The sequence below is a fragment of the Bos indicus genome, chromosome 16 (assembly GCF_029378745.1).
Source record: "Bos indicus isolate NIAB-ARS_2022 breed Sahiwal x Tharparkar chromosome 16, NIAB-ARS_B.indTharparkar_mat_pri_1.0, whole genome shotgun sequence".
NCBI classification, from domain to species: domain Eukaryota; kingdom Metazoa; phylum Chordata; class Mammalia; order Artiodactyla; family Bovidae; genus Bos; species Bos indicus.
The window spans coordinates 57,380,798-57,397,578 of record NC_091775.1 but is presented as its reverse complement, the minus strand read 5'-3'; the positions used below and the strand labels follow the sequence as shown (position 1 = coordinate 57,397,578).

Here is a 16,781-nt window from a genome sequence, read left to right as displayed (position 1 = left end):
TAAATGTGGTTATGTTATACATCATTTTAATGCATATTTCTCACTTTAGGTTTTTTGCTAATGACATTACTTGCTGTGTATTTTATATGTATTTTAGACTATGGAAGTGATATTAGACAAAAATCAAATTTGAGTGATTTTCTTATTTGAGTTCAAAACGGGTTGTAAAGCAACAGAGATAACTTCCAAATCAACAACCCATTTGGCTCAGGAACTGCTAATGAACGTACAGTGCAGTGGTGGTTCAAGAAGTTTTGCAAAAAAGATGAGAGCCTTGAAGATGAGGAGCATAGTGGCTGGCCATCAGAAGTTGACAGCAATTGAGAGCAATCATCAAAGCTGACCCTCTTACAACTATGTGAGAAGTTGCTGGAGAACTCAACATCGACCATTTTATGGTCGTTCAACATTTGAAACAAACTGAAAAGGTGAAAAAGTTCAATAAGTGGATGCCTTGTGAGCTGACCAAAAGTTAAAAAAAAAATGTCATTTGGAAGTGTCATCTTCTCTTATTCTGTGCAACAAGAAACCATTACTTGATCGGATTGTGATGTGTGATGAAAAGTGGATTTTATATGACAACTGACAATGACCAGCTCAGTGGTTGGACTAAGCAGTTCTAAAGCACTTCCCAGAGCAAAACTTGAAAGCACCAATGAAAGGTCATGGCCACTGTTTGGTAGTCTACTGCCCGTCTGATCCACTACAGTGGGATTCAATTCTGAATCCCAGGGAAACCATTACATCTGAGAAGTATGCTCAGCAAATCAATGAGATGCACCAAAAACTACAATGCCTGCAGCTGGCACTGGTCAACAGAAAGTGCCCAGTTCTTCTCCACAACAATGCCCAACCGCAGGCCACACAACCAACGCTTCAAAAGTTGGACAAATTGGGCTACAAAGTTTTGCCTCATCCACCATATTCATGTCACTACTTGCCAACCATCTACCACTTCTTCAAGCATGTGGACAACTTTTTTCAGGGAAAACACTTCCACAACCACCAGGAGACAGAAAATGCTTTCCAAGAGTTTGTTAAATTCCGAAGCATGGATTTTTACACTATAGGAATAAGCAAGCTTATTTCTCATTGGCAAAACTGTGTTAATTGTAATGGTTCCTATTTTGATTAATCAAGATGTGTTTGAAATGAGTTACAGTGATTTAAAATTTACAGTCCAAAACCCCCACAATTACATTTGAACCAACCTAATAGAAAGTGGCAGAACCTAAATATTAATGTCCAGCAGACCTCAAAGTTCACCTCCACCAGTGTTGACACTTTATTTTTTTTAGTATTTGTTCATTTTTTATGTTTGACTGAGCCAGGTCTCAGTTGTAGCATGCAGGATCTCTGCTGCTTCACGTGGGATCTTCTGTCGGCAGTGCGCAGGCTCTGGAGTGTGTGGGCTCAGTAGCTGTGACTCACAGGCTTAGTTCCCCATTGACATGTGGAATCTTAGTTCCCCAACCAGGGATCGAACCCACATCTCCTGCATTGGAAGGCAATTCTTAACCAATGGACCACTAAGGAAGTCCCAATGTTGACACTTTAGAGAAAGAAAGAACTAAAGGTAAGGAACTGACTGGAGCGGGTTTGAGAAGAGGAAGAAAGGGGCTGATTCTAACACTTTCTGACCTGAGAGCCTGGTCAGTAAGGCCTGGTAGGTTCTGCCTTACCTGGGCATGGAGGGGCTCACTGCACAGGCTGTACTAAAATGACACTGAGGAGGCAGTGCAGAACCCTCTGGCTCCCACACATCATTCACCTTCCTGAAACCAAGCCCTTGTTAAGGAAGGGTTGCTTGATGCATTTCCTGTCAAAATCGTCCCTCTTCCTTCAAGGCTCCTGGGAGATCACAACTGCTCTGGGGAGGGGAGGAACTGAAGGGAAGAGTAAGGCATTCAGTCCTAAAAACCCTGACCCCTGAGGCCAGAAGCCAAGGGTCATCTCCAGCTGGTTGCAGACTTACTCTTTGGCTTGTGTGTGCGCTTAGTCGCTCAGTCATGTCCGACTCTTTTGTGACCCTTTGGACTGTAGCCCGCCAGGCTCCTCTGACCATGGGATTCTCCAGGCAAGAAGACTGAAGTGGGTTGCCATGGCCTCCTCCAGAGGATCTTCCCGACCCAGGGACTGACCCCAGGTCTCCCACATTACAGACAGATTCTTTACCACCTGAGCCACCAGGGAAGTCTGAAATGTTTGTGTCCCCGCCACATTCCAGTGTGATGGTATTAGAAGAAGGAGCCTTTGAGAGATGACTAGGTCATGAGGGTAGAGTCCTCACGAATGGGACTAGTGATCTCGTAAAAGAGACCTCAGAGAGTTTTCTTGGTTTTTTGCTGTATGAGAACACAGTGAGAAGATGGTCTATGAACCAGGAAGCAGGAGCTCACCAGACATCAAATCTGCTGGTGCCTTGATCTTGAACTTCTTAGCCTCCATAACTGTGAGAAACACATGTTTGTTGTTTGAGTCACCAGCCCATTGCAGCCTAAGCAGACGAAGACACCATGGGCCAACAGAGATGGAGACTGGAGTGCTGCAGCTGGAAGCCAAGGCATACCACCAAGCATTCCCAGCAGCTACTAAGCATTCCCAGCAGCTACTGGAAGTTAGGAAGAGCCAAGAATACTCCCTGTTTAAAGCCTTTGGAAGGAGCATGGGTCTACCCACACCTTGATTTTGGCCCTCTAGACACCAGAACTGGGAGAGAATACATTTCTGTTGTTTTAAGCCACCAAGTTTGTGATCCTTTGTCGTGGCAGCCACCCAGGTCTCCCACATTGCAGGCGGATTCTTTACTGACTGAGCCACCAGGGAAGCCCAAAATGTTTGTGTCCCCCCAGAATTCATCTATTGTAATCCTCATTCCAGCGTGATGATATTAGGAGATGGAGCCTTTGGGAGATGACTAGGTCATGAGGGGAACTAATGCAGATGGGGAAAAGACTCCCCATCTCACATTCCTCATGAGGTTGTGGTAAAGGTCAAAACACAGTCAGATCACCAGAGCACTGAGGAACCTAAATGGGAAGGAAATCCAAAAAAGATGGAATATATGTACATGTATAGCTGATTCACTTTGCTGTACACAAAAACTAATACAACACTGTAAAGCAACTGTATTCCTATAAAAAAAATTTTTTTTCAAAAAACAGGTAGTTTGAAAAGAACAAGTGTTATTATATAAATGCAGAACAGCATGATCATCAATCTTGGTTCTAGTTGAGCCTACACAAAGAGATACCCAAAAGGATTCAGACTGACAACAAGGGACCCACAGATGATGATTTGATCTTGTTGTATTTTTTTTACAATTTCAGTCTTAATTAATGAGGGTGAGTTTGATGCTAGTTTGGTGCTAGAATAAAGGCCCCCAAAGATGTCTGCATTGTAATCCCTGGAATGTGTGACTATGTCGTCTTACACTGACAAAAGGAAGTTATAGATGTAATTAGGTTAAGAATCTTAAGATGGGAAGACTATCCCATGCTAATCAAGACCAGTGTAATCTCAAGGATCCTTTTTAAAAGGATTCAGAGAGATCAGAGTAGAAGATGGAATCATGGAAGAAGAGCTCAGAGAAAAAAACAGATTTGAAAAAATGTTATACCTCTGACTTTCAAGATGGATTATGAGACCACAAGCCAAGGGATGCCGGCGACCTGTAGAAGCTAGAAATGGTAAAGAAATAAATTCTTTCCTAGAGTCTCCAGAAAGAATACTGCCCTGCCAAACTCCTGAACTGTAAAATAATAGATGTATTGTTTTGAACCACTAAACTGTGGTAATTTGCTGCAACATAAATAGGAAAGTAATATATCTGTCAAACTGGTTGAACTGAAAATGAATGTGGGTAAGAGGATAGGGAGACACCCCAGATAATTCTAGATATTCTAGGAGATCCCCAGTGATCCTTTGTATTGAACCCTAAAGAATTTCCCTTGATAGTTGGGAAGTTTTTTTCCATTTTCTCCAGCTCCCTAGGGTCCCCCAGAAGTCATCCTCACATTGAAGTGCCCTTGGTAGCTACTACAGGGCACTACATCCCCTTACATTAAAGACCCTACAGCCTTGAGCTCAGTGAGACAGTGCATCTACAGTTGCTCCCCAGAAAGGATGCAGACATATGGCATCCATACGGCCTCAGTCCCTGTCTATAATAGGTGCAGCTTGTTCTTCATCCACAACGTTCAACAAATGCTTTACAGGCTTATGTCCATACGGTCCTCAATTACACACTTCCCCAATGCAGTGTAAGCAAGAAATCTCACCAGTTGTAGCCAACCTGAGACTCTAAGTGCCTCAAGAAGACTTCCACAGCAGAGCACAGTTCTGAATGTCACTGACCAGGATAGCACCACTGCCCTCCCAAGGAGACCGGCAGCAAAAAGGAAGCTCTACACTGACCAGTTCATCCTCTTGACTTGGTGTGGATTTCCTATGTGGTGAAATTAGGATTTCCTAATAGGTAAAATGAGGAAATGGTAACCCACTCCAGTATCCTTGCCCGGAAAATTGTATGGACAGAGGATCCTGGCAAGCTAAGTCCATGGGGTCACAAGGAGTCAGACATGACTGTGCGCACATGCAATGCAAATGGATAAAATTAGGAGGGAATTAAACACGAGATCTGAACAGGATCTTAAGGTCATTTGCTCCACCCCATCCCAATTCAGCCTTCCCCATCCCTGACATACGTGGGATAACATTTGTTTCTGCATCTACCAACAGATCTGGTGCCTGGCACTGAGTATGGAATTGGAATATCTGCCATCATGAACTCACAGCAAAGCGTACCAGCCACCATGAATGCCAGGACTGGTGAGTAGGAAGACTGGTGTGGAAAGAGACCAGGACACTCTGACCTGAGGGCCATCAAGGACTGGTCAGATGGCAATTCCCCCTAGCGAACAGGTCCCTGGGTGAGGATTATTGGCCTAGGAACACCGTCTACCTGTAGCTCTTTGATTCCCTGTGCCTACCCTCTGGCATCTGACATGCAGGATGGAGTCCCACCCTCTCTGCACACTTGGCACCCAATGGTCTGAAGGGCTGCCCACTGCTATGCAGAGCAGAGGTGTAAAACCCCATAAAAGCCAGTGTTGTAGCAAGTCATATTTCCTTCTAAATCATCTCACAGCAGGCAGAATGTGATACTTCTCACCCCATAGGACAGAACCTTCAGAAAGGCCACAGGCTGAAGGTCTAGACTTGGAAACAATCCATTTGAGCTTGGAGAAAGGAGAAGTCCACTGAGATTCTTGCTATTCTGGATCCAACAATTTTGGTTTCAAATCCCAGGCAAATTCCAAAGTCACTTTAGTAACTGGTAGCAGCCTGGGCTGGGCTGGTCTGAACCAATCCCTGTCCCAAGGTTGTCGAGCATAGACAACCTCTCTAGAGAACCTCAAGACATGGGTCCCCAGGAGTCCTCAGATCTTATTGCCTACACACCTGTGGCCAGGTCGGTCAGAATGGCAGCAGGAACAGAGGTAGTCAGGGTTGCCAGGAGCAGCATATCTGTACTTGCTTGTGACACCTGTTTTGCCCTGGTTGGCTTACTGAGAATGGCTGGGAGAAAATGGAGAGCTTAAAAATCAGCAGCCAGCTTTGTCCCACAGGTGAGTGTCTTGAGTTACTTATGCCTTCCTGCAGATTATTCATCTATATGCCAAGCCCCTAGACATCTTTCAAAGGGAAGGTGCTTAACAAAGTGTGAGATTAGTGTCAGCAATGACAAGCCAATCTTCATGGTCAGCAGACCTGCTGATAGCTTAGAAATCCACTGGGGGCCTAATTCTAATAAATACTGGCCCTCGTGTGGAACTTACGTAAAATAGGCTGGTTATTTTGATCCACAGAACTCGACAGTCCTCGAGACCTCATGGTGACAGCCTCCTCGGAAACCTCCATCTCCCTCATCTGGACCAAGGCCAGCGGCCCCATTGACCACTACCGAATTACCTTTACCCCGTCCTCTGGGATCGCCTCTGAAGTCACTGTGCCCAAGGACAGGACCTCGTATACACTGACAGATCTAGAGCCCGGGGCAGAGTACATCATTTCAATCACAGCTGAGAGGGGCCGGCAGCAGAGCCTGGAGTCCACTGTGGATGCCTTCACAGGTACCCGGGTAGCAGAAATCTCAGCTGGGTTCAGGGATCAGTGGATCTTAGGATGAGAAGATCATCTAGGCCACCCACTCTTCCAAAACCCCGTTGCCTCTAGAGAAAGGAAGAATTCTAGAGAAAGGTAGAGAAAGAAGAGACAGAGAAGAAATTAATAAATACCTCAAGAAAGAATGTGTATGTGTGTGCTTAGTCACTCAGTTGTGTCTGACTCTTTACAAACCCATGAATTGTAGCCCAACAGGCTCCTCTGTTCATGAAATTTTACAGGCAAAAATATTGGAGTTGGTTGCCATTTCCTACCCCAGGGGATCTTTCCAACCCAAGGACTGAACCTGTATCTCCTGTGTGTCTCCTGCATTGGCAGGCAGACTCTTTACCATTGAGTCATCTGGGAAGCCTAAGAGAGAATGGCTGGAGGCGAAGGGGAGAGATGAACAAGGCTACCTGCACGCCTGAAATTATGTCCGGTTTCCTATAGGCTGGTCAGAGTAGTTAATTCCGTTCATTTTCTGCCTTCACTAAGTCAGTGGGCATTCAGAGGATCCATGGGATCGTGTTCAATTCCTTCCAGGATATAAGTTTTAAATCCTCCATCAGTATTATGAATAATTCACAGAGGTGATGCTGTTTTTATGCTGCTGAGGGCATTCATTTTACAGTATCTGGCTTGGAGAAAGGAGAGTGGATGAGATAGCAGCGTGGTGGTTAACAAGTGCAGGTGTAAGTCCTTACTAGCAGGGAAAGCAGACCTCTTTGGTCAGATATCTCCTTTACCCCAGTGGTCCCACCACTTTATGTGGATTCCAGAACCATTCATTTCCTCTGTTTTCAGGCTTCCGCCCCATCTCCCATTTGCACTTTTCTCACGTGACCTCCTCCAGCGTGAACATCACCTGGAGTGACCCATCCCCTCCGGCAGACAGACTCATTCTCAACTACAGCCCACGGGATGAAGAGGAAGAAATGATGGAGGTCTCCCTGGATGCCACCAAGAGGCATGCTGTCCTGATGGGCCTGCAGCCAGCTACCGAGTACATTGTGAATCTGGTGGCAGTCCATGGCACAGTGACCTCTGAGCCCATCGTGGGCTCCATCACCACAGGTGGGGCTGGAGGACTTGGCAGCAGGTGATAATGGGGATTCCCATGGTAACCTTTATGAAATTTACAAAGAGAAACACCCAAGGAGTAGGGGACCACCTTGTTTATCCAGAGAGGGTCTATGAGTTGTTCTTAAACAGTCACCTCTTCCAGGGCTGCACAAAATGTATAAGATAGGAAGCTTCCACTTAGAAGATAGGATGGACTTGATGTCTTAAGGAGGCCAGGGCTTTAATGCATTGATCCAGAGGTCCTCCTTCTATCAACTTAGAAGAAAACTCTGGAGAGAGCTAGTGTCCAAGAGGAGACCCTTCTACAGTGAGGAGACATCTGTTCCTCTTCTGGAGAGCTATCTCTTGACTGCCCAGTCAGTTCAATTTGTGAATGATGTTTCCCCAGAATCATATGAGACTGGCATGCAACCATATAGGGACCTGGTACTCTGAGAATCAGGTTGATCTGCATGTTGTCTGAAAAACACAGCTACTCTGAGATGCACTGAATCACTTGCATCTCATCCTTCTTACATACAGTCACAAATATGAGTGTGATGTGGGTGAGGACGTCTGTTTGGGTGATTTCTTATATACTTACAAGAAATGAAGAAGTGGATTAAACACTCAGCTGGTTTTGGCCATGTAACCTGCTAGTACTAAAAAAAAAAATAAATAGAGCATACAGTATAAATAAAAAAAACAGTTTAGGAAAGTGGATTTGTTCTGGACTTGCACTCTGAAATCCCTGTACAGTCAATAGCAATTTTTCCAAATTGACCAAAGGTGGTTGATACAAAAAAGAGAGAGAGAGAGAGAGAGAGAGTTGGGTTTGTTCAAAAGAAGCTGCCCCAAAGAAAATGACCATTATTCCTAGTTCAAAACAAAACAACAAACTTGAAGGATATTTTCCCATTGGCCTTCAGATAGGTAAGAGTCGCTACAGAGGCATAGACCTTGACAGCTTGATTTCATGTTGTTAAAATACTCTCTAGGTGCATGGCTCTGGCCATATCTATGAGGTTTCAAGTGAGACTTCAGCCTGATCATGGTTTTAAGGTTTCCTTAGTATAAAGTGTAAGGTCTTGATTGCCTCTGGAACACCAATAGCTCTTGGTCCACATAAAACCAAAAATAGGAAATTGTTTCTCATATTATGCTTTCTGTCTTTTCCCCACGACCATCCTTGTAGGAATTGATCCTCCCAAAGACATCACAATTAGCAATGTGACCAAGGACTCAGTTATGGTCTCCTGGAGCCCTCCTGTTGCATCTTTTGATTACTACCGAGTATCCTATCGGCCAACACAAGGTAATAAAGTTACTTGATTTCTCAAAGATGAATAGAATTTGGAACTGGATGAAGACTATTATGGCAGAATTAGCATATCCCAGGGGATATCACCCCCCTGCCTGTAATTTCCTCCTCTCTGTAGCACACTGCATCAGAATGAGAGTGGGTAATGAGGAGTAGCCAAGGAACCCAGAACATACCAGCTCCTCCCACAAAAGGCTTGATTATATTCACACAGGAAGCAGGCCCTTTACAGGTAGAGTGAACCATGATAATCAGTCACCACTATCCAGACAGCGTAGTGAGAAACAAAGAACTCTAAAAGAATCTGCCAAGAGCCAAGGTCACACTCACTTCTCTGAGAGAATTAAAGTGAAAGTGAAGTAGCTCAATTGTGTCTTACTCTTTGCGGCCCCCGTGGACTGTATGTAGCCTACCAGGCTCCTCCGTCCATGGGATTCTCCAGGCAAGGATACTGGAGTGGGTTACCATTTCCTTCTCCAGGGATCTTCCCGACCCAGGGATCAAACCCACGTCTCCCACATTGCAGGCAGACGCTTTACCGTCTTAGCCACCAGGGAAGTTGCAAAGAGTTGGACACGACTGAGAGAATTAAAGTCCAAGACTAAAACCCCTGGGGGATGCCTGAAGATACCACAGAGTCATATGGAGGAAACTACAGTGATGGTGGTCCTGTTACTGCTGCTCCATCCAAGTTATGAGTCAGAAGAAACAGGGCCAGACCTCACTTGCATCCTGCCAGCTCTTGCTGCTGCATGTGGAATTATTAAGGAAGTAGAGGGTACGCTTACTTCCAGTGAGCTGGGGGCATAATTTTCCAGACTACCGGATCTCTGGGCTGCATGGGCCGGTCTGCAGCCATGCTTTCTATACTACTTGAAGACCAGCTTGTTAGAAAACCACCTAATAAATAGTCGCCCCCCCCCCCCCACTTTGTTCCTGGGATCCTATACAGTATGGGAGTGGGATCAGCATGCAAGGTATCTTCAAAGTCCAACATTCCCAGCCCCCTCTCTCCCAACTGGGTGCTGACCCTTGTGCTCATCTATCGAGGCTGCATGACAAGGTGCCCCTGGGAGATCCTGTATCATGAGCTGCATTGATGTGAGATCCATGGAACTTGACCTGTGGCTTCTGCTCTTTCTTAGTGGGACGACTGGACAGCTCAGTGGTGCCCAACACGGTGACAGAATTCACCATCACCAAGCTGTACCCAGCTACAGAATATGAAATCAGCCTCAACAGTGTTCGGGGCAGGGAGGAGAGTGAGCGGATCTGCACTCTTGTGCACACAGGTGGGCACGCCTCCCCGTGAGGGGACAAGGTGGGACCCCAGCTGAGGACCTGGGACCAACAGAAGTTATCCTGGCTAACTCATAGGACACTGGTTCTGGGTTGGGGATGGGAGGTTGCCCTCCAGGTTGTTCCTTGGACTCACAATTTGAAGCAGTTTGCAAAGTTCCTCCCTTGGAGTGCCTCTGTAACACTAGGAGTTTAGAGAGTCACCCTCTAAGAGTCTTACTGGTTTAGGTCAGACATTTTCATGGCATTTCCAATATGAAAAGTAACCCTCCAAAGACTCATGACAGAAGTGAATTCCAGAACAGACATGTGATTCATCCCATCTAATTTTTTAAAAGACTCTGACAGGGAAGCTTTACCTTAGAGAAAAAACAAAAGGGGTCTGTTATTCCAGTAACGACCCTTAGAATCATGAAACCCCTCATTCTACATGACCAGAACCACCAAGTAACTACATTTGCTTTTGCTTTATCATCCAGGGAGGAGGAAGGAGGTGCTTTTCTCTGGAAAAAATGATGGGCTTGAGAACAGGGCTCTGACAGACCCTACCTGCTCTTCTTTTCCGACTCCTCAGCCAGCTCATCATGTAGAACTAGACAGGTTTTCCACAGAAAACATGAGAGGGAACAGTGAAAGCTTTCGGTTCCAACCCCAGACGCAACTATCAGTGACAATATAGTTCCTGTATATTGAAGCATATATTCAGGAGTGCACTGACCCAGCACATAAGAAGACATCCAGCTTGCCTCATTAAGAGAACACCTGGATTTCCTGAGGCTGTTTACTTCCCTCAGGGAATGAACGGTACTTCATGAATGAGAGCAACTTGGAATTCCTCACTGCTCTTGTAGATTCGCTCACCAGCCCAGAAGGAGCATCTCTAAGGCCATGGCCAAAGAAATATTCCTTCAGAAACTCAAAAAATTATTCGCCTGAGGACATCATAGGATGTTCCCATCTTCCCTACTGTCCTTCCATGCCTGTGACTACATATAGCACAGCCATGTTTTTGGTTCAGTCTTACCCTTCCTATCAAGATGTCTATGACCATTAAAGTATCAACACATGTTGACCTGAAGGGATGCCCAGTGAGTATAAAGAAGCCCTCCTCGTCCATTTCTCTAAGTCTTAGAAATTCACATTAAAGAAATTAGGGTTTTTCTCAGTGAGGACAATAAAATGGACTTCACGAGCCTCCAAACCCAAAAGTATAAGAGAACAACTTAGGTCAAAAACTCACTCCTTGGGTTCTTGGTCATAAGCTGCTGCTGCTAAGTTGCTTCAGTCGTATCTGACTCTGTGCGACCCCTTTTAGATGGCAGCCCACCAGGCTCCCCCGTCCCTGGGATTCTCCAGGCAGGAGTGGTTTGCCATTTCCTTCTCCAATGCATGAAAGTGAAAAGTGAAAGTGAAGTTGCTCAGTTTTGTCTGACACCTTGCAACTCCGTGGACTGCAGCCTACCAGGCTCTTCCATCCATGGGATTCTCCAGGCAAGAGTACTGGAGTGGGTTGCCATTTCCTTCTCCATTGGTCATAAGCAAGTATCTCTAAAGCATATATTCAGTAATGCACCGACCCAGCTTCCCTTCTTCAAGTTCAGGCAGAGCTATTTCAGCAACTCCCAACAACTAGATTACTCACAGAAATGTTTTATTTTGTTCTTTTGCTGTTGCTGTTGCTTTAGTGTGAGGTCTATGATTTTATAACTTTTGACTGATTACTCCTCAAGGTCTCCTGGTAGGTCTCAGAGAGGTCAAGCTAAATGTAGTCTCTTAAGATTTTTCTTCTTTATTTCTTTTTGGAAGGTTGCATTTGAAGACCTTGTTCAAGGCATAGATTATAGACACAATTCAGATGTTAAAATTGTAAATGGTTGTTTCTTTGAAATAAAGGACATAGACAAGCAATAAGAGCCTTCAGTTAGAGAAGAGGGAGAGATCAATAGTATATCTGGGTCCCCAAAATTAAATTACATGACACATAGGTTGAGCTGATACCTAAACTACTGTAATAACCTGCATTTCTAAGATAAATCCCAACTTTATGAAAGAGAGGTACAGTAAGGAAATGAGGCAGGGAACAGGAGCAGTAAAGAATCCACCTGCAGTTTAAGAGATGAGGCTTCGATCCCTGGGTTGGAAAGGTCCCTTGGAGAAGGAAATGACCACCCACTCCAGTATTCTTGCCTGGAGAATCCCATGGACAGAGGAGTCTGGTGGGCTACAGTCCATAGTGTCGCAAAGAGTCAGACACCACTGAAGCAACTAAATCACATGGGCGAGAGAGAATAAGAATATGGTGCTATGATGAACAAACTCTGTTCCTCAACAGGCACTCCTGGCTTTAAGCCTGGACCAAGTCCCTTGACTCTCTATGCCAAAAAAGAGCCCAGGACTCAGTACAGAGTCAGCCTTGTGAGTAGCAAAGCAAGCATTCAATGAGCAGATATGACTTTAAAGCCAACTTGAGTCCCATTCCTCATTCCACAAGTATTTACTGAGCAACGTCTAAGTTCTAGGTGCTGGGGTTACTCCCTGACTTCAGGGAACTCCCACCACACTTCCTGCAGTTCTTCAACAGAGACTGTTTCACATGGCATGCCCCTTCTATCAACATTTATGCAAGTAAAAAGAGCCTGGGAAGCATATTAGCTCATCAGCTACAAAAATATAACAGTTTTGATATGTTCTTAAGTTTCTCTATCTAGGTTTAAATGTCTAAAGCACAAGAGTCATACCTTGGACTCCCCCATAATACCCGACTGCTCTGCACAGAAGAAGTTAATGAATCGATTTTTTAAAAGATCTGAGAGTAATTAAGGGAGTGCTGGGTGCTTGAGAGGAAGGAGAAATGGGAGAAGAGGAAGGGGCTGATGGAATCAGAAGGGGAGAAAGAAAAGAGGTCTTCACTCACTCCATTATTTTGTGTCACACAGCAGCAGACATGCATTCTAGGTGAAACCACAGGAGACAGTTCTCTCCTCTTCCATCCTGCAGTTCCTCTTACCTCTCCCTGGTATTTTCCCATGTTGTTTCAGCCATGGACAATCCTGCAGACCTGACTGCTACCAACATCACCCCAACCGAAGCCCTGCTGCAGTGGAAGGCGCCCATGAGCGAAGTAGAGAACTATGTCATTGTTCTCACCCACTTTGCAGGTGGGTGTCTGCAGGTCATTGCATTAGGCAGGTGGGAATGGTGGGGATTGGGGCTGAAGACTAGTATGAAAATTTTTTTTTAAAAATCTTTTTAATCTGAAAGAAAATTAGAAATTTCCCTGCTTTAATTTCACCATAAAGCCCTCAAGATAGCCCCCAAACTCTGTGAACTGTATCAACTATGGGAGTTGAGAAAGTTAAATCTAAAAAGTACAAAAAGGGCATGTAACCAATACAGAAACAGAAGTAGCACTTGAAAGACAAAACTCAGAACTTGCCCCAGAATGCTATGGGCAAGAAAGCTGACTTTTCTAGATATTTTACGACGTGAGGAAAACACTAAAGGACCATCCATGATAACAGGTGACAGAGGATTCAGAACTACTAAATTCTTCTGTCGCTTTGATCTTCTCTACCGATATCTAACCCCAAAGGTTGAGCCAACATGAGATCTTGAGTTTTAATGTCTTCTTTGCCATACTTACTCACCTTAATGCTATTTGAAGTTGAATAGAGAAGCCCAAAGCAGAATGCTTTTGAGTAGTTCAAGTGTCTAGGCCTAGGAAATTATTTATCTGCCTAAATTATACATGTACTCACAGAACATTGTGGGTTATAGGCAGGAATCCAGAGAACAAAGATACCAGAAGACAGAAGGCAGGCAGATGTCTTGATTTTCAAAAATGACAGATTAAGTTAATTCTGTAAGCTGCAAAGTAAACTGATTGTCAAAGCTTGGGAAAGAAACCAAAACAGACTATTAAATAAATTGGAAAGGAATTAATGATTACTACATACCAGCACAGGTTCACAAAGTATGAGTTTTGCCCAAACCACTTTTTGCCCCCCTTTTTTTCACTAGAAAATCTGCTAGCACATCAGTATCTCAGCAAGGCATTAGAAGGCCCACCTCCCATTTAGATGGAAAACTGCAAGATGGATCACATTTGGAGTTACATAGCTGACTGAATGACTTACCCTCCCCAGAGAATGAACATCATTACTGTGGATACATCCTAACCCTGCTATGTGCATGCGCAAGCCACGTCAACCCTACCGCCCCTCCCTACACATTATGACCCTGCATTTCTAAATTCTCACCTGCCTTCTCAAGCCAACATGCATTTGCACATGTTCTTTCCTGTACCAGGAAACTCTTTCCCCACTTATCTACCTACTAAACTCATCCTTTAAGTCTCAGTTCCAACACAATCTCCTAGATCAAAGCTCTCATTATTCCCTTAAGGCAGTTAGGTGCACCTGCTCACGGATATGAAGCACAGAGTTCCACCATAGCAATTTCCATTCATTCAACAGCTACTTTTGCTTTTCCTCCAAAGTGCCATGCACTCTCTGAGACTACAATGATTCAAAGCAAAACACGAGTTCTTATCTTTGAAGAATTCACTTCTAGTAAAGATGCAGACAAGTATGTGGGCAAATACATGATGTGAGCAAATACAAAACACCAGTCTGCCACACCTGATGGGCCACTATGATTTGGAGTGAGGGTGTGGAGGGGAAGAAAGAAGGCAGATCTTAGATCTGAGAAAAAGAGAAAAAGAAAAAGAGAATAGGAGAAAGACGTGAATTCCAAGAAAAAGAGCAGCCTGTGGTGCATTTAGAGAGAAAGCTTGGAGAGTCTCAGGAACTGCCATAGATGTGGCTGGAGCACTAACTGTTGGCACCATGTGGTAAAGGAGGATATTAAAAAGCTAGAGCCATTATATGAGCTCTTTCAAAAGCCTAGTTTATATTTTAACTTGTTTGCATGCTTTTCTATGTCATTAGACCACAAAAAATGGAAACTTCAGCCCTGCCATTGTTTGGAGAAGTGCCCAGTAAACTCTATTAAATGCTGAATGACTCAGAAGTATTCTCAAGACACAATAAGAGGCTTGGCCTTGATCTAATGAACAGTTTTATCAACAGCTTGAATGAATATAGAAAAGATATGAATACGAAATTTATGTTTCAAACAAAACTGTGATCATTAGAATCCAAATTCAGATATATTTTAGTAAACTGAAACGGTAGCCCCACACTTAGTCAACAAGGAAAAATGCAGTAGAAATGAATGCAAATCCCTTCCCATGGGTGCAAAAAATCAACTACACAAGGTAAGGTTGGGAGGGGGTAATAAACATGATCTTTGATGATTTTTAATCTCAACCTATGATAACAATATCCTCAGATCAGATCAGCCGCTCAGTCATGTCCGACTCTTTGCGACCCCATGAATCGCAGCACGCCAGGCCTCCCTGTCCATCACCAACTCCCAGAGTTCACTCAGACTCACGTCCATCGAGTCAGTGATGCCACCCAGTCATCTCATCCTCTGGCATCCCCTTCTCCTCCTGACCCCAATCCCTCCCAGCATCAGAGTCTTTTCCAATGAGTCAACTCTTTGCATGAGGTGGCCAAAGTACTGGAGTTTCAGCTTTAGCATCATTCCTTCCAAAGAAATCCCAGGGCTGATCTCCTTCAGAATGGACTGGTTGGATCTCCTTGCAGTCCAAGGGACTCTCAAGAGTCTTCTCCAACACCACAGTTCAAAAGCATCAATTCTTCGGCGCTCAGCCTTCTTCACAGTCCAACTCTCACATCCATACATGACCACAGGAAAAACCATAGCCTTGACTAGACGAACCTTTGTTGGCAAAGTAATGTCTCTGCTTTTGAATATGCTATCTAGGTTGGTCATAACTTTACTTCCAAGGAGTAAGCGTCTTTTAATTTCATGGCTGCAGTCACCATCTGTAGTGATTTTGGAGCCCAGAAAAATAAAGTCTGACACTGTTTCCACTGTTTCCCCATCTATTTCCCATGAAGTGGTGGGACCAGATGCCATGGTCTTCGTTTTCTGAATGTTGAGCTTTAAGCCAACTTTTTCACCCTCCACTTTCACTTTCATCAAGAGGCTTTTCAGTTCCTCTTCACTTTCTGCCATAAGGGTGCTGTCATCTGCATATCTGAGGTTATTGATATTTCTCCCAGTGATCTTGATTCCAGTTTGTGTTTCTTCCAGTCCAGCGTTTCTCATGATGTACTCTGCATATAAGTTAAATAAACAGGGTGACAATATACAGCCTTGACGAACTCCTTTTCCTATTTGGAACCAGTCTGTTGTTCCATGTCCGGTTCTAAGTGTTGCTTCCTGACCTGCATACAAATTTCTCAAGAGGCAGATCAGGCGGTCTGGTATTCCCATCTCTTTCAGAATTTTCCACCCTAGGACCAGGATTAATATACATACTTGGCACAAATAAAAGCAGAGTCTTACCCTATTTCTTTCATTGTCAGCTCATCTCAATTATCATTCTCGATTCTCTTCTGAGTTTTGCATTTCAGCAGCGACACTGATAAACCATTCCTTGTTTAGAGAAAGGTGGCCAGGAATGTGACAGTTTTAGAATCATCTCATAAGATCCTCTGGAGAAGGCAATGGCAACGCACTCCAGTATTCTTGCCTGGAAAATCCCACGGACGGAGGAGCCTGGCAGGCTACAGTCCATGGGGTCAAAAAGAGTTGGACATGACTAAGAGACTTCACTTTCTTTCACTTTCATACATGTAATGGGGGTTGGGCTGAATGCTCTTAGTCTAGAGGAGAGAAAACCTGATTAGGAAGAGTGAAGGGCAGGAAGGGGTCATGAAACAACAGATTTGGTTTATTCTAACTCCAGAGACCCAAATAGATGTTATATGAAAGACTATTTGGCCTCCAAATAATCTCTCAATTATGATGAAAAATAAGATGAGAGGGGAGCTTT

At 44.3% G+C, this 16,781-nt stretch overlaps 1 protein-coding gene across 2 annotated transcripts in view; it reads left to right on the top strand.

Moving 5' to 3' along the window:
* The window catches only part of TNR (tenascin R), a 494,238-nt gene that overhangs the window by 433,900 nt on the left and 43,557 nt on the right, over positions 1-16,781 (top strand). For both annotated transcript variants that reach the window (XM_070768479.1, XM_019976964.2), the window contains 6 exons: positions 4,741-4,830; positions 5,871-6,134; positions 6,973-7,242; positions 8,426-8,545; positions 9,697-9,843; positions 12,889-13,008. In XM_070768479.1, the coding sequence (XP_070624580.1) occupies positions 4,741-4,830; positions 5,871-6,134; positions 6,973-7,242; positions 8,426-8,545; positions 9,697-9,843; positions 12,889-13,008 (1,011 nt within the window). The remainder of the gene's footprint in view (positions 1-4,740; positions 4,831-5,870; positions 6,135-6,972; positions 7,243-8,425; positions 8,546-9,696; positions 9,844-12,888; positions 13,009-16,781) is intronic.